General features: G+C 42.5%; 1 protein-coding gene across 2 annotated transcripts in view; it reads left to right on the top strand.

The window, feature by feature from the left end:
* The window catches only part of ror1 (receptor tyrosine kinase-like orphan receptor 1), a 236,764-nt gene that overhangs the window by 147,708 nt on the left and 63,318 nt on the right, over positions 1-25,738 (top strand). For both annotated transcript variants that reach the window (XM_055642081.1, XM_055642080.1), the window contains exons 2-3: positions 16,244-16,312; positions 25,377-25,664. In XM_055642081.1, coding sequence (XP_055498056.1) covers positions 16,244-16,312; positions 25,377-25,664 — 357 coding nt within the window. The remainder of the gene's footprint in view (positions 1-16,243; positions 16,313-25,376; positions 25,665-25,738) is intronic.

Here is a 25,738-nt window from a genome sequence, read left to right as displayed (position 1 = left end):
ACAAGCTTTTCCCTTTGAGAATAGGGAAGATTCAAACAAGAGGACATGACTTCAGAATTAAGGGACAGAAGTTTAGGGGTAATATGAGGGGGAACTTCTTTACGCAGAGAGTGGTGGCGGTGTGGAATGAGCTCCCAGTGGAAGTGGTGGAGGCAGGTTCATTGGTATCATTTAAAAATAAATTGGATAGGCATATGGATGAGAAGGGAATGGAGGGTTATGGTACGAGTGCAGGCAGGTGGGACTAAGGGGGAAAAAAAATTTGTTCGGCACGGACTTGTAGGGCCGAGATGGCCTGTTTCTGTGCTGTAATTGTTATATGGTTATATGGTTATAAGTTCATTCATTAGTATTCAGTGCTAACAGTGGCTGTTTAATTCTCTTTCTCTGTTTCTCGCGTTAATCCAACTTTTCCAAGTTCTGATGAAAGGTCATTGACCAGAAATGTTGATCTCTGCCACTCTTCCTATTGAGTATTTACACCATTCTCAGTTTTACTCCTTTTTCTGCTTTGTCACCAAGAAAATTACTGCTGGCTTCTTCTTCTTGAGTTCCTTTCCCATGTTCTGCCTGAATGGAGATCTCCCACTGGATGCTTCCTGCTGGATTCAGGGAGGAACTAGATGATTGATACAGGTTACAGACTAGAAACATCTCTTCTTGCAACACAGCAGTGAATTCAAGGTCAATTACCCCTGGAGATGGCTGTAGGCAGCTCTATAACTTTGGGATTGTCTTATTTCTATAATCTCCTAAGCCTTGTCATCCTATGTTGTCTGGACTCCTCCAATTGTGGTCTTTTGTAGTAGATCTTCCATTTTTGACGCATCACTAAAGGGCCGGTCGCATCAGCATGCGCCTGCATGCGGCAAACGCGACCAAACCAGAAGCGGGGGCCGCGCGGAGGTCGAGTGAGTGACATGAAGTGCGAGCAAAGTCCGTGGGAAGTCCGCGCGTGACGTACGCTTTCGAGGCGTTGCCGCGCAGAATTTTTGAACACAGTCAGTTTTTCGGAGCCCCGCGCGATGTTGGGACCAGCTCCGCACAACTCCATACGGCTCCGGCAATCGAAGTGGGACCGGCCCCACGAGACCGTAGGGCTCAAGCGACCACGTTAGGTCACGCTTGCCGCATGCAGGAGCATGCTGGTGAGACCGGCCCTTTAGGTCGCGCTTGCCGCATGCTCGTGGGACAGGCCTTTAATGTGATGAGATCCTAAGTTCTGGAATTCCTCTTTTAAACCTCAATCTAAACCCCTTTAAGGCACACCATAAAATGTACCTTCGACCAGACATTTGCTCATTAGTCCAGATGCCCCAGTATAGAAATGTTGATCCACTGTCATACAGCAACTAAAGCCACATAATGCCCCCGCATTAATGCACGCTGCTGTAATGGTGAAACTGTGGCTCCCATAGGAAGCCATAACTAAATTGTGTACTTTCATGGAAGCAAACTCAGAAAGCACTTCTCATTGATGCTTACAGAGCTTATTTTGTTGAAATAAAACACAGGCCATTAGCAGTAAGCCTTTAAGTTTTGTTTCAGGGCGCAGGATGGTTAGATCGACTGATAAGATCTTAGCTGAAAAGTAGAAAACAAAAGCACATGGTTTAATAACAGGGTTTAGTGTGGCCCTGACCTAGATTGTTTATCTCACTGAGATAAAGGTTAGGGGTTTGCAGCCCTTTCCAGAGACTTGAGCACATAATCAAGGCTGACAACTTAGTCCCCTCTCCCATCACAGATGAGGCGCTCGCTCGTGTCTCCTCAGTACCTCGCTGCTCCGCCCTTGCTCCCCCTCCCCCTAGTCGCAACAGAGACAGAGTGCCCCTATTCTTACCTTCCACCCCATCAGCCATCGCATACAACACATAATCCTCTGAAATTTCCACCACCTCCAGCGGATCCCACCACTTGTCACATTTCCCATCTCCACCCCTTTCCGTGTTCCGCAGAGACCGTTCCCTCCGCAACTCCCTGGTTAACTCTTAAAGATAGCGGAGTCAGGGGATACGGGCATAAGGCAGGAACGGGGTACTGATTAGGGATGATCAGCCATGATCATATTGAATGGTGGTGCTCGAAGGGCCGAATGGCCTACTCCTGCACATTGTTTATTGTCTATTGTCATCCCTACCCACCCAAACCACCTCCTCCCTGGTACCTTCCCCTGCAACAGCAGGAAATGCAACACCTGTCGCTATACCTCCTCCCTCGACTCTGTCCAGGGACCCCGACAGTCCTTTCAGGTTAGGTAGAGGTTCACTTGCACCTCCTCCAAACTTATCTACTGTATCCGTTGTTCAGGATGTGGACTCTTATACATCGGCGAGACCAAACGTGGACCGGGCGATCGTTTTGCGGAACACCTTCGCTCAGCCCGCCTGAACCTACCTGATCTGCCAGGTGATGGACACATTCCTCCAATGACTTTTCTGTCCTCAGTCTCCTCCATTGTCAGAGTGAGGCTAAACGCAAATTGGAGGAACAGCTTCTCATATTTCGCTTAGGCAGCTTACAGCCCAGTGGTATGAATATTGATTTCGCTCACTTCAGGCAGCCCCGGCATTCCCTCTCTCTCTCTCTCTCTCTCTCTCTCTATCCCTCCCCCACCCAAGTCGGACTCGCTTCTCAATTTCACCCTACAAACCAAAGATCCTATAACAGAGCAAGATGGACCACTCCTGCTAAATGCAATGGGCTGACGTGTAGAACGGAACGGAACGAGGGCCTTTTTTTCATCCATTTCCGTAACCTGACCCGACCCGACTCGCAGTGTAATCAATGTTGCGGGGAAACAGTTTGTGTTCATTTAAATTCTGAAAATGAGGAGAAGATTTTTCCCAAATAACTTTTATTTTTACTTGGATGTTTCCGTAACCGGCTTCCATCTCCGCACTATCATCCTATGTGATCTTTGGTGCGGAGACAGAAGCCCGTTACAGAAATGGGGCCTATAATTACCCATGAATCTGCCCATGACCGTACTACATCTTTTTCGTCGAGTGGGCTCTCTTGCTCGCTATACGATCTTTGCTACAAACAGCTAACAATGGCCCCTTTCCTTTATCATCGTTACTTTTTTTGAATATCTTTCATTCACTGTTCTTTATTCTCTCCACATCACCGTCTATATCTAGTTTCCCTTATCTTAACCAGTCTGTGAAGGGTCTCGTCCCAAAACGTCACCCATTCCTTCTCACCAGAGATGCTGCCTGTCCCACTGAGTTACTCCAGCTTTTTGTGTCTATTTTCATTTATTGATTTATTTGATTGCACAGACCATGTGGTTTAGAACATATAATTCTTGGACATTTCACACATTTGTGCAAAAATATTGTCGTTTATGGTAAGTTTCCTCTATATTTTGCCCTCTCTTTCCTCCCTCCCTCCCTAATTCTCTCGACAAGCCTCTGATCTCCACTTGGCAAAACTCCATTCAATTCCTCCCTCCCTTGCTGACTGGATTGTTTCTTCTCTGGTGAATCATGGATATAAAACCTTACTATCTGCACTTGCAAGTCCTTCCAAGTTCCTTTACTACTAAATCATGGATATGTGTAAATGAAATGCTACGCGCGAGTGCCTAAAGGGCCTGTCCCACTTGGGCGTCATTTGCGCGTCTCCGACCAGAAGGCATTGCAGAGGGTGGTGAAAATTGCCCAACGCATCACCGGTTCCTGCTCCCCTCCATTGAGTCTGTCCAAAGAGCGCTGCTGCGGAGGGCGCTCAGCAAAGGACTGCTCTCACCCCAACCATGGACTGTTTACCCTCCTACCATCCGGGAGGCGCTACAGGTCTCTCTCCTTGCCGGCAGGTCGAGGAACAGCTTCTTTTGCGCCGTCACTCTACTCAACAACGTACCTCGGTGACTGCCAATCACCACCCCCCCCCGGGACACTTATTATTATTTATTCAAATCGTTTGCTATGTCGCTCTTCCAGGGAGATGCTAAATGCATTTCGTTGTCTCTGTACTGTACACTGACAATGACAATTAAAATTGAATCTGAATCTGAATCTGAATCTTATGCAACATTATTTACGTGTCACAGTGCATGACTCGCGCGTCGTGACACGCACGTGATGCGCGGATGGTGCGTGGTGATTTAGGATCCCAGGATTTTGGAATGTACAAAATCTTCGCTCGCCATCTGCATGACGCGCAAATGACGCCCAAGTGGGACAGGCCCTTTAGGCACTCGCACGTAACACTCCTGGTCTGCACACTGTTCAGTTCCAAAGAGTGACTGCAGTGTTTGCCCGACAAATCTGAAAGCAATTTAAGGAGATTTTTCCTGTTGCCCCAGGAGGCTCCAGTATTGAGTGCTCAGCCCATCCATCATAATCCTGTCCATGCATTTCTCAGACTTTAGATAAGATCCAGTAGCTAAAAATGGAAGCATAAATGATATCCTTGTGCATGAACTGTGGCAGATTAGGCTACTGCTGTGGAAGTCTCTCCAAAACTATAGTTCCCCGGCCAATTTTGCTTACACCAGCCCAGGGGAGTTCTGACCAATTCCTATTTTGGCATAGTTTCACTATGTTGGCACAGGCTGAGCATTTAATCTTCCTGATCTTTCAGTTTTGGAGATGAAAAGATTAACTCTGAGGTAATAAGGTGACTCCCAGTTTTTTCTGTAGTAAAGTATCTTCAGAGGCATCTCTGGTTGAGAACTGATAATGAAGTTCATTGAAATAGTTTACAAATGAGATCATACACCAGCCCTCCCAAGGAAAAATGCTTCAGGAATAAAATATGTATGTCCGCACTTCATCTTAAACAATGATATGCTGGTCTACGGTATAGCTCAAACAAAACACTGAACAAACAAACCCTTCACTATTAAATTGTAGTTACTAGTAGTAATGGTAGCAACAGGTATCGCTATATATCGCTATAAATGAAGAATATGGTCTGATCTCAAGCCAAAAATAATTCTATCTGATACTACTACAAGTCTATCATTTACAGAGCACCGGTGTCTTAGGCAATTACTTCCTTCCACAATTACAATTACTTCCTCCCACAGGGCGGCATGGTAGCGCAGCGGTAGAGTTGCTGCCTTACAGGGCCAGATATCCAGATTCGATCCTGATTACGGGTGTTCCCTGTATGGAGTTTGTACATTCTCCCCGTGATCTGCATGGGTTTTCGCCAGGTGCTCCAGTTTCCTACCGTACTCCAAAGATGTACAGGTTTATAGGCTAATTGGCCTAGAGTGTGTAGTGTGTTTAGGATAGTGTTCGTGTGCGTGAATCGCTGGTCGGTGTGGACTTGGTGAGCTAAAGGACCTGTTTCCGCGCGGTATCTCTAAACTAAATTAAAGTTAACATTTAACTCCTTTTCACCCCTTTAGCTGGTTTGTTTTAACCATTAATTTTAGTCCTGTCAAGGGATCGTTGGGAGATATATTTCCTTCCCTTCATTGTCAGGAGTGTTATGAACTGTCAGCACATTTACAATCTGTTCTGGCTGAGGTTACTTTGACATGTTGCTAAATGTTTTATGTAAAATGTCTGCAGATTTAAAAACTAAACTATTTCTTTCATCTCTTTGAGATTCAGAGTGAAATTTCAGCCTCGCTGACAGTTCAACAATGAGCAGTTAAGTCTCAGACACCAGGAGGAAGATATGATTTAGGTTTCTGCTAAGTTCATTGATCACAGCAGAACTGTTGATAAGGGTGTTAAAACTTGACTTGGATATCAATAATTATGATTTTTAAACACAGATGCACCGATCTTGGTATAAAGGAAAACCCAGGGATAGAGAGAAAATCTTTTCTTTGCTCCTCTTGCTACTGCCCTCGTAAGGGAGGATAAAATATCTGGGACTGGTGGGGAATAAGTGCAATATTAACATTGGACCTGATATCCTCCTCTAGGAGATGGTTGGATTAAACTCAGAAGGCCACGATAGAACTATATTTCTTCTTCCTAGTCACTAAGCCACACAGCGTGGAACAGCATGTCCATCTACACTAGTTCCACCTGCCTGCATTTGACCCATATCCCTCCAAACCTATCCTATCCATGTACCTGTAATAGTACCTGCCCCAATCTCCTCCTCTGGCAGCTTGTTCTTTATTCCCACCACTGGGTAAAAAAAGCTGCCCCTTAGGTCTCTATTAAATCTTCCTACCCTTCACCGTAAACCTACGTCCTCTGGTTCTTGATTCCCCTATTGTGGGTAAAAGACTGTGCATTTACCCTATCTAATCCCCTTGTGATATTGTACACCTCAATAAGATCATCCTTATCCTCCTGAGCTCCAAGGAATAGAGTTAGAGTCCTAGCCTGCTCAACCTCTCCCTATAGCTCAGGCCCTTGAGTCCTGGCAACATCCTCGTAAATCTTCTCTAGATCCCTTCCAGTTTAACAACATTAGTGCCTGTGTTTTCTCTCTTCCTCTGCAGAAGGCAATGACTCATGATGGCAAAGCTCTAGTGGGAATTTAGAAGAAGGTTAAAGTTGAAATGTATGAAATGAGAATTATATAAAAGTGTATTTCATGAATTCACAATAAAAGTAATTCAATCTGTTCACTCCTTTGGAAACACAGTGGCAAAAATATGTTGGAAAAGGAAGCAGGCCAAGTGGAATAGAGGGATAACAATGCGATGTGGAACATTGTGATAACTGAATTAGTAGCTGCATTAATGTAACCCGGCAGGGAATATCAACTAATGTGGTGTGTATAGCCGCGTGTGCAAATTGTGCTTGATTTACACGAGGCTAGAACAAGTTTATAGAAACTTCATAAGATTAAGTACTGAGATGAAGAAGGGATCCTGAAGATCATAGGTTCAATGGCATTTGTTTTAATTTTGTTGGAATTTAACTTAAATGGAGCAGTATCAGTTACACTTAAACAGTATGAACAATAATAATAGCATTGAAGACACAATGCTGCATGCAATATTTTATGTGCAACACACATCTTAATGACTTAAAATGACTGTCAGTGACATGGCAATAGTGTTGCTCCCTGGCAGCTCCAGCCATCTGGGTTCAATCCTGTCCTTGAGGAGTTTGTCACTTTCTTCCCGTGACCATGCAGATGTCTATTTAACATGGTTTGCAGACCCCCAGGATCAGTGTGATCAGTTTGATCAATTTATGCGATTAAGCAATTGGTAGCAGAGGAACCCCCATGACCATCACAAACTCAGTGAGAAGCCAGGCCAGGCTGTGAACAAAGAGGATAGAACAGTTTCCTTGTGGTTCCCAGATTGGTAGGTTAAATAGCATGTTGGGTGGTAGCAGAATTAGGATGCCGTTAATGGGCAAATGTGGAAGAGAACAGGTTGCAGGGAAATAAATGGGGCTATGGGATTCATGGGAATGTTCTGAGAGCCAGTATAAATTTCATGGGCCAAATAGCCACTTTTACGACAAAATATGAGAAAACCTCTCTATTGTAAATCAGTTAGATGTCATTTCTTGAGGAAATGCTTTACATACGTATGTAAGAAAAATCCTGCAATGCTTCTCCAAAAGACTATGTATTGACAAGCATTGGAATTAATAGCAACATTGGGTGACACAGTCGCACCCAGGAATGATAATCTGTGTCAGTGTTGAGAGAGATTGGTGATCCTACACCTACACACCTGTACCTGAAGAGCTCTCTCCGAGAGAGGTCACAGTCAGTATCACTCCCAACCGGATTCCAGGTGATGACAGCTGATCGGTGCTATTTTCCCCAGCTTGCTGCACGTTAGGAAGTTCAGACACATTCTCCTTGTGGCAAAGCAACTTTGTTATTGAGCTGGGGAGAATTAAACTGTGGCGGTGCAGATTGTGAGCTCCCAAAGCTATTGAGGAAGATAAATTGTACTCTTTTGGTGATTTGACCTCTCCTCCGAACCCCAGAACTCTTCTTCACTCAGAAGGCCATTCATTTTGTGGTAGTTCACTGGGCTTAGCCATGAAAATAAATCTCTCAGAGTCAATGTCATGTATCTGGGAAGTTCATTTGACACGTTCATACTTAGACAGTTTGGACTGTCCACCAGATTTCGCCCATGGCTTCATATAGAGTGATGGGTCTTGAGGGATAGGTGCTACTCTTTAACCCTGGTGTTGACTCTGCTCCATGCATCTTCTAGTCCAGTTGAATAGCTTTACAGCAAATGCCACAGGACCACCTGGAGCCTAATGGAGAATGCTGTGGGAGTTGTCAAGAAGGGGTTCTGTTGTCTGCACATCTCCGGGACAGGCTGTGGAAACTGCCTGGGACTCTGCAGGAATCTGGGGTGGAACAGCAAGGAAGGTACACAAAATTGCTGAGAAACTCAGCGGGTGCATAGCATCTATTTACAGAGAATCTTGGAAGGCAGTACAGAAGGCAACACCATTCCTGGATGTGCTCAGATATTCTCATGAGGTCTCCAGTCCATTGAGGTTCAGTATTGATGTGGATAGAGAACTGGCTGGCAAACAGGAAGCAAAGAGTAGGAGTAAACGGGTCCTTTTCACAATGGCAGGCATGGGGTACCGCAAGGCTCAGTGCTGGCACCCCAGCTATTTACAATATATATTAATGATCTGGATGAGGGAATTGAAGGCAATATCTCTAAGTTGGCGGATGACACTAAGCTGGGGGGCAGTGTTAGCTGTGAGGAGGATGCTAGGAGACTGCAAGGTGAGTTGGATAGGCTGGGTGAGTGGGCAAATGTTTGGCAGATGCAGTTTAATGTGGATAAATGTGAGGTTATCCATTTTGGTGGCAAAAACGGGAAAGCAGACTATTATCTAAATGATGGCCGATTAGGAAAGGGGGAGATGCAGCGAGACCTGGGTGTCATGGTACACCAGTCATTGAAGGTAGGCATGCAGGTGCAGCAGGCAGTAAATAAAGCGAATGGTATGTTAGCTTTCATTGCTAAAGGATTTGAGTATAGGAGCAGGGAGGTTCTACTGCAGTTGTACAGGGTCTTGGTGAGACCACACCTTGAGTATTGCGTACAGTTTTGGTCTCCAAATCTGAGGAAGGACATTATTGCCATAGAGGGAGTGCAGAGACGGTTCACCAGACTGATTCCTGGGATGTCAGGACTGTCTTATGAAGAAAGACTGGATAGACTTGGTTTATATTCTCTAGAATTTAGGAGATTGAGAGGGGATCTTATAGAAACTTACAAAATTCTTAAGGGGTTGGACAGGCTAGATGCAAGAAGATTGTTCCCGATGTTAGGGAAGTCCAGAACAAGGGGTCACAACTTAAGGATAAAGGGGAAATCCTTTAAAACCGGGATGAGAAGAACTTTTTTCACACAGAGAGTGGTGAATCTCTGGAACTCTCTGCCACAGAGGGTAGTTGAGGCCAGTTCATTGACTATATTTAAGAGGGAGTTAGATGTGGCCCTTGTGGCTAAGGGGATCAGGGGGTATGGAGAGAAGGCAGGTACGGGATACTGAGTTGGATGATCAGCCATGATCATATTGAATGGCGGTGCAGGCTCGAAGGGCCGAATGGCCTACTCCTGCACCTAATTTCTATGTTTCTATGTTTCCATTGGCTTCACAACACACCAGGAGATAATGGAATGTGAATAGATGAGCCTCCAGGTTCTGGAAAAAGACTAAAGCTCTAAAAGTTTAGAAGAAAGATCTCATTGAAATGTACAAATTCTTGACAGAGTTGATGTTCTCCCATTGCCAAGGAGTCCTGAACAAAGTGTCTCAAATGGATATGTCAGCCATTCAGCTCAGTGATGAAAACTTTTCTTTATTCAGATGATGAAGAGTCTTTAGATTTCTCCATACAACGAATTGTGGATGGTTAGCTGTGTGTATTCAAGACGGAGAGCGTCAGGTTTGTACATGTTGAAGGTACTGGGTTAGCAGGAGGCGAGCTCAAAGGTCAGCCATGATCTTGCTGAATTGCGGAGCAGAAATGCGGGGCTGAACGGCGTACCCCTTCGCCCATTTGTCATGTTTATGTTTTCACACCAGAGATGGAAATGCCACTGTGAATCTCATTGAGGGTAAATCCTGTTAAATTTCAAGTCTGTAACTCTCTTGGACAAATCACATCAGACTAACTAGCTGTCAGGGTGCAGCTGTGAGATGAAAGGAATCTCTCTCTCTGGAGCAGCCACTGTCGTTTCTTTTTAGCTTGGAAGGCCCCCAAAGACCCTGCTGCACACGGCTTAGTTCCTGCACTGCACCTCATCAACCAAGGTATTTAGCCCTGCATCGGAGATGTGAAACACAGTCCGTCTCCTGCACAATCTCCCCTGTTGCCCTAATCACACTTGGGAACATGCTTCCAGTAGTGCTGCAGCTTCAAGGAGCGTACCTTTCTAGCCCTGCCTTGATGTTAGTGTGCTATGAATTGGGCTGGGAATGTAAAGCTTTGAGGTCCTCCAGACTTAGAGCGTAATACCCTATTGGGAACTCAATATACACTTTGAGTTATTTTAATGGCAAATGCAAACAAATACCATATCTGGCCTGACATGGGCCTTAGGGCCACACAGGTTAGAGCAGGGCAAATAAGTGAATATTGAGAGTGAGAAGTTTTGTATAATAGTTGCTCTTGTGCATTGGAAACAAAAGTTCATCCGTCGGGTGTATTTTAAAGTTGAGCTGAATTACAGATTACCTCATCATCTTATATTTTTCTTTCAGAAACCAAATGAGGAATAAAATAATTTCTAGGCGAATCTTTAGTTGTTGTCTTTTAGCTGATGCTGCTTTATTCTTTGGGAAGTTCTTATGCTTCAAGTGTAACCATATTAGCCGCAGATAATTTGGTTTCCAAAAAAAACCTGATGAGGTCATCAGTAATCCAGTACTCATCTTTAAAATACTCCTGAAGGTTGAACGTTTGTTTATAAGGCACATGAGCAACTGTTATATAAAACCACTTACTCTCAATGTTCACATATTTGCTCTGCACAGGATGTCTCTCATCCGTGTATGTTGAAGTGGATTGAATTTCTTTGATGAATAATTGCACCATACTGAACCTGAAACATGTCTTCCATTTAATATAACATTTGTAAAATAGTATGGGATGTATTACAAAAAACTGTCAAATTCTGCTCTGTTGGGTCAGACACAGTAGAATCCTGTTGCATATTCAGATGGAGTGGCTCAAATGTTTGTGATGCATTGAGAAAATAAGCAGCGATATGTGGCAGGAGACAATGCTCAGTACTGCCCCATCAACCACAATAACGGCAACCTTTTTATATAAAGACTATGTTTTGGGTCTGTCCGTTCCCTCCACGGATGCTGCATGACCCATTGAATTTCAGCAGCACTTTGTTTTTTCCCCCCAATATTAAGGGGAGCGCTTGACTGCAGTGTTCCTGTGTTTGGACAGCTTGAGTTTCTGTCAGGATTGGTTTGGACAGTGCTTTACTTGGCAGCTTAGGTCGTGCTACATTCAGTGCACAGTGGGGGCGGTGGCAGAAAAATGTACAAAACCACCCAAAGCTCTGTAATACTCAACGTGAATTCATCAAGTCCCATTCCAAATCACACAATCTTTAACACAAGATAAACAAATTGAAGAAAAAAATGTTATTTCTGAAAATGATATCATGATTCATTTCCCTCTGAAAAATAACAAGAGTTTCTGATGATGCATTCACTTTGTCCAGTGTTAATATGTGCAGCCATAGTAACTTGACTTTGTCTTGCTGCCAGCCTTCGAGGCCTTAAGAGAGGGGAATAGCAAGATCAAAATAGCACATTGAGTTGAAGCTCAAGTTTACCACTCGGTTTCCTCTGATTTTTGGGCTGGCCTCCATTTTGGCAGCATGGGTACCTTTCTCTAAGCCTTGGGGCCCTCATTAATAAATACAAATCCACTCAAATAACAGAGTCACGGCTCTATGGCAATTTTTTTTTCACTGCCCACGTCGCTCTCTATGTTTCCTGCTCTCAAGCGCAACCATTACAACAAATCATGAGGTAGTCATTTCCAATTACATATAAAGGCATCATCAATCGTTCCCAGGCAAAATCCCAGTGTTTTCCAAGCCTTTGCCGTTGCAGTGAAACTGTGAACTCTGTCAGAGCTTCTGGCTTCATGCATGTTCCGTGCAGGAATGTCACTAAAGAAAATGAGGACCAAGAGATGATCAACCAAAGTACATCTAGGAGAACAAACAGGGACTACCAACCTCAGGGAGAAGGGCAGCTGGAGGCTTTTCTGGAGAAACTGTGATAACGTTTTCCCATTTCTTGTATCAAGGCCCTGTTGCCTGTTGACTATTGCAATCAAAGTCATTGTAGTCCGAACTTTGCCACACATCACCTTCGCAGTACATCACCTTCACCACGGTTATCTAATAGCAGCACCAAGACCAATTCACACAGACCCCACGCTAAATAGGGTGTCAAGTGTTTCACAAGATATTTCTTTTGTTGCTGCAGTAGAGAAAGCAAGTTTGCTCAACCAAGGCCTTGAAAGACATCTGGGTTGAGTGGCCAGTAGGAGTTGGGTGCTGAGAGGATCTATCTCTAGACTGCACTCTCCACTGTTTGTATGGGCTCCCTGGCCCAATGGCACAGCATGGATAGTTGTTCAGGAAATTGCTTGTGTTCAGATGCACTGTCACCCACAATGGCAGTGTGTGTATTAACAGGGTGTATTAACAGGAAGTCCACATCCATTCACTCTCCACAGTCCTTGAGGTAAAATTACGACATTTAAAAAACATTTAGGCGGGTACATGGACAGGAAAGATTTGGAGTAGATATGGCCCAGGTACTGGCAAGTAGGACTAGCTCAGTTAAGCAACATGGTCAGCATGGACAGGTTGAGTCAAAGGGCCTGTGTGCATGCTGCATGCTCTGACTTCAATGCATTGTCACCACTGCCACAAATCTTGTAGTGGGGTCCCATCCATTGAAATAACCTCAGGCCAATCAATGGTTGTAGAGTGGCCTTATTCTTTTATGAAACCTTAAGCAACAAGTTGTGGTAGCTCATGCAGGCTATCTTGTTTATCCAACAACTGCTGATTCTTTAAAAAAAAGAAAATACTGGAAAAATTCAGCAGGTCAGGCTGCAACCTTGAAAAATGAAACAGAGTTTCATGTAACACCTGGCATTGTCGGAACGGGAAAAAGAGTGAAAACAAGTTTGTATTATATGGAGAGAGTGTGGGTGAATGGGTGGGAATAGATAGTACAACTTCTCTTTGACCCATCCACTTCTCTCCCATCCTCTCTACGATATAAAACTCACTTCAATATTCACTTTTAACTGTTTATCCACAGATGCTGCCTGATCTGCTGAGTTTTCCAACATTTTCCAACATTTGTGTCAAATATTCAGAAGCTGCAATTTTTGATAATATTGAATAATATCTGATTCTTTCAGATATGTATGGGCTGATCTCTCTCCCCAACAACTGTTTCCTCATCTGACTAATTGAACAGCAATAATTTTTGAAGAATGTAATTTTATAAAAATCATCGTAAATCATTCTTGCACTTAACTAGACAGTAATAGCAGAGTGATCTCATCAGGATGATTTGGGTGAACCACTATTGTGGGATTTGATATGATTTGAGAATAAATTGACTACTATATCATGTTACAATATTCCTCTGTACTTTAGCTAAGTGCCAATTCAAGGAGGCAATCCACTAAGCTGCAAATCCCAGGGCAATTTATAAGCATAACACACACTTTTTCTTCCATGCTGCCTATTAATTTTGCTAGATGATGGACTGGAGCATCCTTTCTGTCTTACAGAGTATTTCTACCATTCTCATCACTCTGGCCAATTGTTATAAATGAGAACCGGTGTTTTTAGAAATGCAAAGATGTGAATTTGGCCTGGATAGGGGCATGATCCATAAATACTGGCAAGGACGTTAATTAATTAATTTTGTCTTCGTCTCTAAAATAAGAACATAAAACCAGAGTACACAATGGCAAAACTGCTCATCAAAACCCTTTGCTGTCATATATTATGGATATTTTTAATTTTCTTAAATGAAACTATCTATCTTACATTCATCAAGTGAAACCTTATGTTGAGCTTCCACTATGTATCTGCAACCAGCTGTTGGCAATAAGTGGTGTCTCCAGGGACATTGACCTCCATGGAGATTTAGTTCAGCAGGAAATGGTACCACTTTGCCCCTTTTCAAAGAGCTATGCTATGTGAATTAGTTTCTCCAATGTACACTTACTGAATGGGCTGAGAACAATGGGCATACTCTCAAGTCCTGATCCATGCTGCAGGCAGCAGCCAAGTAGTTCGTGCAGCATGGGTAAATATGCTTTCAAGCTCCTCTCCTCTAATCTCTTGTTTAAAAAAAAAACTCTGCATGTCCTGTGGATGCCCCAGTTGAGATTATGGGCATCATTTAGCTCAACAATGACGGTGCAAGTGGCCTAGTTCTGGAACAAGGCGAGGATTTATTAAATTATTTTCCTTTCCAAACCCAGCAAAATAAATCTGTAAGAGGCAGTTACGTAGGTGTTCATTTTACCGTGGAGAAAAGTGATAACAATGTAAATTTTATTTAAATCATGTTTAATTAAGAGAACATCTCCAGATACTTAACAGAAGCATTGACGGATAAAATGATATTCCTGTTCCCTGATCAAAAAATGAAGGTAAAAAAATAAAATTTCTGCTTGCTAAGTCACCTCAGGCCCTTGCAGTTATTCCTGACAGGTTTGTTTATGGTGAGGATGTCTCCACTGCTCTCTCTCATTGAGATTTCAGTTTAAGTTGATAGATCATGAGGTCATAAGGGATAGGAGTAGAATTAGGCCATTCGGCCCATCGAGTCTATTCTGCTATTCAATCATGGCTGATCTATCCCTCCCTCCTAACCCCATTCCCCTGCCTTCTCCCCATAACCTCTGATACCTGTACTAATCCAGAATCTATCTATCTCTGCCTCAAAAATATCCACTGGTGGCCTCCACAGTGGCAATGGCAAAGAATTCCACAGATTCACCACCCATTTCACCACCGGATGAAGCCACAGCCGCATCCTCTGAACTTGTTTGTTTTTATAAAATATATAATACACACTGAACTTCTTTATTGGTTGTTTATTTTGCTGTTTACAGAGTACTATGTTCACGTACCTGTTGTGCTGCTGCAAGTAATAATTTCAGTGTTACCTTTTGGGACATATGAAAAAAACACTTTTGACGCTTGGCTCTATCTGCATTTTAAAGTGGCATCAGTAACTTGTTCCAACTCTCTGCAATTTACAGTCTACCAGATTGGTGTGGGAAAAATAAGTGACTTCCTACCCCAACTTGGACTTAAAACTAAGACACACAGTTATAATTATTTGGATGGCACAGTTTTCAATAGCCTGTCAAATGTACTCTGAATATTACCAGTACTTAAGGGCTTCACCTACCAAAGCATAGGTGATCTAATTGTCTGTGTAACAATTTCCCTGATCATTAGTTTTAATTGATTATTGTCACGTGTACCGAGATACAGCTTTTGTTGTGTGCTAACCAGATCATCAACTCTGCAAGGGTCTTTGCTAAAATGCTAAATCCTCCAGAGTTCAGCATCTTGATAGAATCGGCCAGCCGTTACATTGGTAGATAGCTCCACCATCAGCGTTCCTGGCAGTGTAGATTCATGACAGCACAAAGACAGAAAGACCACTGGCACTGCTAAACTTGTAAACCTTTGCATTTCATCCCCTGCCCATTTACATAGCTTCTAACAACCATGAGATAATGATAATTTACCTGAGATTTATTTCCACTTTTAAACACAATTTTTATTGGCATCTGGTTTGCACTCTCTTAGTGGCCTCGAGTCTCCTTGTAAGATCTCGAGTATTTAGGCTGTCTCAACCCACTTTCCACGTCCAGTAACTGATGAAGCTAATTTGGCAGTAATTGACAATCTCGCTGCGAAAAGCCTGGGTAATGCTCGATGTGGAAATGTGAATTTATTTTGGTAGAGTGGGTGTTCCTCTGAACCTGGGCCAAGGAATAATTTTGGAAGGTAATGGAAGAAGCAGGGGAATACTCAATCTTGACAGTGACTCTTACCTCATGCGTACCCTGGGCTCAAGAACGGAGCCTCTTACCTCATGTATTACCTCAAGCAATTGCACATTCGCCAAACAAACATCAGGAGTGAAAACCCTGTGGCATTTATAAGAGCGCTTTAGAAAAATTATTTGTAAGGGCATGAAATATGGTCAACTCATGATTAGAGTTAATATTATAGACATTAATAAGTATTTCCTTTTGGATTCCTCAGGAATGGATCTACCAGGAGGAACACGGTTGCAGCAGGCCACCCCAGCATGGAACAATTCCAGCGATTCAGGTAAGCAATTCTTTATTAAGATAAAGGTCCAATAGATGGTAAAATAGTGCACCCCCATCCACCCTCCGCTCCCCCCAAAAAACATACACATCACTCCTACATACAACAGTATTAACACTGCTAGTACTGTGGAATTAACATTTGATGAGATTCTATTAAAACAAAAAGAAATATTCTTCTGGGATGTTCTACATCTGCAAGTGATTTTACAGAGTATTTGTTTTGCTGGGGCCCGGCTTGAGACACTGGGACACCAAAATGATACTGTAATTCAAACAGGATGTATGTTCCAATCATTTCTCGAAATCCTTGAGCTTTGATGCTATCACCCCATGGTAGTTAAAAAGTTCTCAAGCTGTCACCCTTGTGAAATTGCATGGTTTCAAATTTAAAAAATCTTCATTCAAAAACAGAAGTTTGTGAAAGGACTGCACATCTCATAATGTTCTGTGTGTCCCCTCATTCATCTCTTTCCTCCTTTCATTAAGGAAAACAGTAAGGCTTACTACTGCTTCCATCCCCAGATTGAAGCTTTGCCCAGTTTATTGAATGTGGTGGTCCTCAAAAGTTACCGATTCCCCCCCCCGTCACAAGCGGCCATTATTCTTCCTGTTGTTTTTGTGGCTATTCCAATTGAACGTTTAAACAGTCTGAGATTCTTTAGATTTGTGGTTTCTAAGATTATGAATGAGTTTGATATGGTGGACAAGCATGTGTTTCTACTTGTGGTAAAAAGTAGACGCCATTAATATCAGACGCTAATAAATCCTTAAGAGAAGTCAGGACAATTGTCTTTACCACTGGGTGGTTAGAGCAAGGAATTTGCAATCTCAACGAATAATTGAGGCAAGGAGTAAAACTTTGTTGAAGGAAAGTCCAAATAAATGTATGAAGGAAGAAAGGAGCAGAAGATTATGCCGATAGGGTTAGATGTAGAGTATTGAAGAAGGTCTATTTGGAGAATAAACTGGACTATAGTGGGATGAGTGGCCTATGATGTACATTAAAAGTAATTCTGTACAATGCTGTACATACGCTTTGCTTATGCTATTGCAGATATGGAGGAGAATTGTGCGCTTAAGTCCCGTTAAAGGCTAAAGTTGCTGTAGTTATTTGTAAAGTAATAGTTGCAATTTGGCAAACTGGAAGAGGAAATCATTGAGAGATTTCCTACCTCTCTCATGCCCACTAGAAATTAATGTACAGTAAATTCCTAAGACTTTTTTTGCTAGAATATATAATAATTGAAAAGTAGTTTCAATTGATCATTGAACAAATGCGGCTTTTGCTGTAATTTTGTTTTAAGTCATACAGTGGAAATAAGCCCATCTTGCCCCTGCCAACCTATATGCCCCATCTACACTTGTCCCATCTGCCTGCGTTTGGCCCATATTCCCTCTAAACCTACCCTGTCCATGTACCTGTCCAGAAGGTTTTTAAACGAAGTGATGGTACATGCCTCAGCTACCTCCTCAGGCAGCTCTTTCGAGATATCTACCACTCTTTGTCAGAAAGTAGCCCCCTCAGGTTCCAATTAAATATTCCCCCCCTCTCCTTAATTAAACCTCAGTCCTCTTGTTCTTGATTCCCCATACTCTGGGTGAAAGACTGTGCATTTACTGCGTAAGGCAAGATATTCCCCATTCCATGCCATGGTCTGTGGAGAGAAAAATGGTCTCAAGACCAGTTTAGATACTTCAGTTCCTCTAAACTGCAGCCATTGGGTGGGGAAAGCCTAGCATGGGTCTTACTGCAGACTACCATCCAGTCAATCCCCGCTGAAAGTATCCGTGTGGCAACCTCAAGAGTGAGCAGGATTAAATTTGGCTTTAATACTTTATACAGAGGTATGAAGCAACATCAGTCCATTTACGAATAAAGCAGTAGCCATGGAAAAATTGTCCTAATATGACCAACTTTGGGTGAGGATGCATGAAACTGAGGAGGTATTAAGCAAATTTTGTCTCCTGTGTATTTACCAAAGTGTCATTCTTACGTGAGTATAGATTATTTTATTTCTAGACTGCAGATGTGAAAGATGGATGCACACTTTTACTCCAAGGATTTATAAGTATTTATAAGGAAACGAGAAAACAGCTGCTGCAAAACAAATCAATTTTCCAAGAAATTCAACAGAGATTCTCTTGTGGAAAATGGCAAAAATGCTTTCAATTGACTAAACCCGTTTATACTGTATCTCAAGCATTAATGAAGGGAGAATAAGAAATCTAAACAGGAATTCCCCTCCATTCTGTTTTAATACCCCAGAAGAGATAGGCAGATGGGTCACATTTTCCCCTTCACAAACTAGTTACACCCAGAATATGTTTTGTTTTAAAAATCATGCACATGTACATTCTTTCAGTGTTAATATTTTCCATCATCAGCCCCAATGTTCATTATTTCCTATAAAATGTATCAAGTCAAGTCAAGTTTATTTGTCACATACACATACGAGATGTGCAGTGAAATGAAAGTGGCAATGCCTGCGGACTTTTGTGCAAAAGACAAACAACAAAACAACCAAACAAATTATAAACACAATGAAGTGAGTGAAGTTCATAACACACATATTCTTTTACAATTCCCAAACCAGATGGTAATGTTCCCGGACAAGATGCTTTCCACCGCCGCTGCGTAGAAGCACTGTAGGATCCTCGGAGACACTCTGAATTTCCTCAATTGCCTGAGGTGGTAAAGGCGCTGCCTTGCCTTACTCACCAGTGCTGAGGCGTGTGATGTCCATGTCATATCCTCAGAGATGTGGACTCCCAGATATTTAAAACAGTTCACCCTATCCACAGGATCCCCATTTATACTCAATGGAGTGTAATTCCTTGGATGATGTGCCGAACGCACTATGGGAACTTCACTCACCCCCCTGCAGGAACTATACAACAGGAGGTGCAACTCCAGAGCAAACAAAATCATGAGAGACCTCTTCCACCCCTGCAACGGACTGTTCCAGCTGCTACGTTCAGGCAAACGCCTCCGTTGCCATGCAGGGACAATGTATCATTGTTTGGTACAGTATTTGCAGACTGGGAATAAAATGCATCACTCGATTGTTTGTCATTTTATATATATATGAATGTAAATAATATAATTAATCCTATCCTGGCTGACACTAAGGCCCACCTCATGTTATCATGGAGTTGTTTCCTCATTATGTTTTGCGTTAATGTCTTGTTTTTATTTTAGAATTTTGTGTAATTCTTGTGTAGTCTGAGTCCATGTGCCTGTTTCATTGTACCTGTACCTCACCGTACTTGTGCAAATGACAATAAAGTTGAATTGACTTGGATCAATGTGTATTTTTAAGACAGCGATTGACAGATTTTTGATTAGTAAGGGTGTCAGGGGTTATGGGGAGAAGGCAGGAGAATGGAATTGAGAGAGAAAGATAGAGAGAGTGGACTTGATGGGCCGAATGGCCTAATTCTGCTCCTATAAACTATGACTTGAGCTATGTCTTATCCTGCCTAAGTTGAAAATAATTATCAGAAGCCATTGCATAGTGATAGGAATAACTTGGCCGGTCTTGCTCACCGCTTGTCTGAGAATGGGGTGCAGTGAAACAAATCTATAATAACAAGACTGAAAAATTCCAAGAGTAGTGCAGTACACAATGATCATAACAAAGCATGATTGAATAGTTATAGTTATAAATCAATTTGGGAGAAAACTCAGTAATTAATGATTGCCTGGTCTTGAGTCTCCGCCATACCCCTGTTACAGAGTGGGTGTAACTTTAGTAACGTCCTATAACTAACAGGCAGTGGCAGACATTAACGTGCTCCCCCATCACTGATGTTAGGCTGCGTGGGAATGATTGATATTGTGCTGCCAATCAGCTGGCTCGTGTCTGCAGTATCAGCCTGACCGTCCTGTTGTTATAAACGGTTAACTTAAAGCATAACCACCATCTGTTTGTGCAAGATGTTGGCGAGACCACATTTGGAATATTGTGTTCGGTTTTGGCCATCCAGCTATAGGAAGGATATTGTAAAGCTGGGAAAAGTGTGGAGAAGAATTACAGGATGGTGCCAGGAGTTGAGGGCTTGAGCTACAGGGAGAGGTTGGGCAGGCTAGGACTTTATTCCTTGGAGTGCAGGAGGATGAGGATGATCTTATAAGATCATGAGGGGAATAGATAGCATAAATGGCTTTTAGATAGATGGAAATGCAGGGAATAAAGGGGTATGGATCATGTACAGGCAGATGAGATCAGTTTAACTTGGCCTCATATTCGGCACAAACATTGTGGGCTGAAGTGCTGGTTGAGACAACTACTTTGGCAACATTTAAAAAACATTTGGACAGGTACATGGATAGGAAAGGTTTAGAGGGATATGGGCCAAAATCGGGAAGATGGGAAGAGTGTAGATGGGGCATCTTAGGCAAGTTGGATTGAAGGGCCTATTTCTGTACTGAATGACTCAATGGGTTATTGCTTAACTTCCTTCTGTACAAAAGTTGCAGCATGAAGTCAGATACCCAGAGCCTCATGCATGAGATTATTAGTCAACTTGATGATGGAGACTATTACATCCAAGCCTCTCCACTTCACCTTTCTTTAATCTCACAGACATTTTCTTTTATGGTCCATGCCAGAGCGACTATTTGTTTCCTATTTTTTCCAAAAGATCTCGTTCACAAATTGGAACCAACCCCAGGGTCCTAATGTTCTCTGCAAAATTTTGCTTTAGTTCTTTTATATTGTATCACCTTGTGCATAAAGTCTGCTGTTGTTTTTCATGCATTTAAGTAGTCTTTGGTTGGGTACAAAACCATTTGGGACGACCTGTGGTTATAAATACACTTTTTTCCCCTTCGACGTAATGGTCTTTATGGTTTAAGTGTTCACTGGTGCTTAGCGACTGGAGTTGTACTGAGAAAACTGCCGCTCATTTCATGCACATTAGGGTGATGTCCATGCCCCACACTGACTAGATATCTCCATGAGTGAAAATAGCTGGAGAAAAATGTGACTGAAGCAAGTAACTGGGGTAACTAAAATGTAGAAGGTATTTTGTTAATTATAAAAGTTGTAAAAGCCCAGGGTCCCTGCAGAGTCTGAGATAAGTCTAAAGTGAGGAGAGGGCAGCACATGGCTGCCAACACAAACCCAGCGGAGAATTAGCCTATGTTCTGAATAAAGTTGCTGTGAAAAGTGTAAAGCATTTCTTTGAGGAATAAAACAAAGAATGGTTGTTCTGGGGTTAATTCTCAACAGAAAGTAACAGAGGGTGGTAGGAGGGCAGGAATTGAGAGCAGAATTTCTAATTGATTTTAATTAAAATTACTGTTGTATACTATAAGGAATCTCTGTCTGCAATGGATCTATGATATTCAACTCAATGGTCGAATCTCATTAATTATTTAGGTTTGGGTTGTTGGATTAATTCTCTTAGGTTGGAACAGGATGGGAGAGGCGATGGAGTTTTGTAATTGGGCATTATCTGGTAGATGCAAATTAAAAAAAAAAAACTAAAGATGCTGGAAATCTAAAACAAAAATAGAAAATGCTGGAAATACGCAGCAGGTCATGTTGCAGCTGTGGGAAAAGAAACAGAGTCAACATTTCAGGCCCTTCCTCAGAATGATGTTGTGACAAGAAATAATGTCACTGTCCTATCTGGGACACATGACAATAAACTCTCTTGACTTAACTTGACAAAGAGTCTCCGATCGGAAACATTGACTCTGATTCTTTTACGACAGATGCAGCCTGACCTGCTGAGTATTTCCACCATTTCCTGTTTTCTTATTATCAAGAGTCAAGACTTTTATATTGTCATAAGTCCTAGATAGAACAATGAAATTCTTACTTGCAGCAGCACAACATAATACACTGAAAACAATATAATAAACAAGAAAGAAAAGTTCAGTGTGTGTATAGAAAACACATACTCATGCACATATATATTGCATTTATATATTGCACATATATATTGCATATAGAAACATAGAAAATAGGTGCAGGAGTAGGCCATTCGGCCCTTCGAGCCTGCACCGCCATTCAATATGATCATGGCTGATCATCCAACTCAGTATCCCGTACCTGCCTTCTCTCCATACACCCTGATCCCTTTAGCCACAAGGGCCACATCTAATTCCCTCTTAAATATAGCCAATGAACTGGCCTCAACTACCTTCTGTGGCAGAGAATACCACAGATTCACTACTCTCAGTGTGAAAAATGTTTTTCTCATCTCGGTCCTAAATGACTTCCCCCTTATCCTTAAACTGTGACCCCTTGTTCTGGACTTCCCCAACATCGGGAACAATCTTCCTACATCTAGCCTGTCCAACCCCTTAAGAATTTTGTAAGTTTCTATAAGATCCCCCCTCAATCTTCTAAATTCTAGCGGGTACAAGCCAAGTCTATCCAGTCTTTCTTCATATGAAAGTCCTGACATCCCAGGAATCAGTCTGGTGAACCTTCTCTATACTCCCTCTATGGCAAGAATGCATTTCCTCAGATTAGGAGAACAAAACTGTACGCAATACTCCAGGTGTGGTCTCACCAAGACCCTGTACAACTGTAGTAGAACCTCCCTGCTCCTATACTCAAATCCTATACTTAAATTATACATATATATACATATGTATGTATACATATGTATAAATGTGTCTATATATATGTATGTGTGTGTATGCATATCTCTCTCTCTCTCTCTCTCTCTATATATATATATATATATATATATATATATATATATATTCATACATATACCCACGCACACATACGTACACACAAAAACAATCAATAATAGTGTAATAATAACAATAAATCTCTATGTAGTTCAGAGCTTATTTGGAGGCTATAGTGTTTAATAACCTAATGGCTGTAGGGAAGAATTTCTATTCATGAAGGGTTTGTGGCTGTCACCAATGGTAGCAGAACAACGAGATGGAAATGCAACGTCTCAATGAACATGCCCAATGAGGCTCAAGAAAGCTCACCTGTCCCCCCAGATCCTGACCAACATTTACCGCCGTACCATCGAAAGCATCCTGACCACCTGCTTCACGGTATGGTACAGCAGTTGCACCGTAGGGGACAGGAAGGCACTACAACGGGTGGTGAAAACCGCTCAGCACATCATCGGTGCCCCGCTCCCTGCCATGGATGCCCTCCACCGAAAACGGTGTCTGAAACGGGCCGGGAAGATCATCAAAGACCCCTCCCACCCCAACCATGGACTGTTTGCCCTCCTCCTATCAGGGAGGCGGTACAGGAGCCTCAGGTCTCGTACTAGTAGGATGAGGAACAGCTTCTACAATAATACCATCACATTGCTGAACTCGGAGTCCCGCCGATAGATTTCTCCAGTCTCTCCGTCCACATTGTTTGCTTATTCTGTATTTTTATTTCTATATTGCACTATTACTACGGACTGACGCTAAACTGCATTTCGTTGTACCCATACTTGTATCTGTGCAATGACATTAAAGTTGAATTGAATTGAATTGAATTGAATTGAATATGGCCAGCAGTGGCCCAATATTAGCAGCCACATCTGAATCAGAAGATTGTGAGTTTAAATCTAACTTAAGAAACCTGAGTATGTAAACCATGCAGAGTCTTCATTGTGATGTGGAAGGAATGTTTGAAGGGATGTTAAACTAAGCTGCCGTCCACCTGTATATGAAAGGTTTAATGGCATTGTTTGAAACGGGGCATGGGAAGTGCCACAGACAGCAGTAAGATAAATTTCTGGGCAATCTATTATGCTGAAGGACAGATATCAGACAGAAATGTAGTAGTGAAGATATTGTGTGGATTTGTCATCGTTCAGATGTCAGCGGTGAAATTTGTCATCATTGTCCGAAAGTCAGTACCCGGCACAGTATCAACATGAGAACTTAGTTGGTGATCAGGCCATTTCTAGCTCTTGCAACTCAACAGACTAGTGATGCAGTGTTTCACTCAGTGGCTCATTTGTACCATTCAAAGACTGTGAAAAGAATGATGAATTGGACCGTGAAGCAGCTGTATTTCTTGGTTGATCCTTGAGCAGTTTTTCGACATAATTAAAACACATGATTTCTTGAAGAGACTGGTGGGTGGCTACATGGCTTGCCGAATACTGTTTTAGTAATACATAATCAGTGTTATTAAAACTCAGACAGTCTGTATTAGTGGAGAGGGGTTGCAGGGGCTTATATAGAGGGGGTTTTGACACGCTAATTTACTCTTGCAAGCCTGCCGGTTCCTGTGTAGATGCTGTACTTTCAGACAGCTCGGATGATTCATTACCATCTAATGCCAGCACAATCTGGAATGCAGTAGGTACCGTGTCAAATTACCACCGGCGTATGTCATCTTGCAAGAAAATAACAAAGTGTTTGGAATTTACAAAGTAATGAGCAGTTAATGCTGCCAAGGGAAGTACAAGTTACGGCATTTAAAAACTGGTTAAATGGGCGTGAGGAGTTGAACGTGTTTTATGACAAATGCAAAAAAAAATTATACTGATTTGCCTACGAGAGTTTGGTTTAACAACATACCAACTCAGGCTGAGAACATTTGTAAACAAGAGCAAGCTAAGACAGGAGAGAAATGTTCTAATTCCATTGAATCACTTTCCTAGCGTAAAAACGTTTCCTTCAGGAGTTTTGCCTTTTTAGAAAAGGAGTTATTGTTTCACCGCCATTTTCCTCCTGTTCCCACCTCACCCGAGGCACCACCTCACCATGGGGCAGCATTTTGGCAGCGTGAACCCATAACCTCGCAAGTCAGAGGTGAAAATGCAGCCACTGAGCCCAATCGAGTGGGGCCAGTTGACTTCACTGATGCTTTTTGACTCCTTTCCCTAATCAACAGAATGAAGTAAGTTGTCACATTGTCGGCTCGTTTAGTTGCGGTCAGCTAATTCAACACAGATTGTAGAGTTAGACAAAAATGTTTGTCCTCAGGATAGCTCGGCTCGGCTCAGAGCTCTGTGATGGAATTATCAAATTAACCCATCGCGTGTCTCTCTTTGCAGTTGCGGGCTGCATTTTACATTTCTTTCTTGTTGAATTAATTGTTTTTTGAAAAAAAACTTTTTTGCAGATTATTACCTGATCCTTGATGAGCCAATGAATAATATCACAACCTCGCTTGGTCAGACGGCAGAGCTGTACTGTAAAGTGTCCGGCAATCCGGCACCCTCCATCCGATGGTTGAAGAACGACGCTCCTGTTGTCCAGGAACCGCGGAGGATATCCTACCGACTGACGAACTATGGCTCCCGGCTCCGAATACGAAACCTCGACACCACCGACACGGGATATTTCCAGTGTGTGGCCACAAATGGGCAAAAGTCCGTGTCAACCACCGGTGTGCTTTTTGTCAAATTCGGTAAGAGCGCCATTAAAACATTACTTAGGTTATAGAGTCATAGAGTGTTACAGTGTGGAAACGCGCCCTTTGGC

This window comes from Leucoraja erinacea, chromosome 10 (genome assembly GCF_028641065.1).
Source record: "Leucoraja erinacea ecotype New England chromosome 10, Leri_hhj_1, whole genome shotgun sequence".
NCBI lineage: Eukaryota > Metazoa > Chordata > Chondrichthyes > Rajiformes > Rajidae > Leucoraja > Leucoraja erinaceus.
The sequence above is the reverse complement of the archived record's forward strand: the minus strand, read 5'-3'. Positions and strand labels throughout refer to the sequence as shown.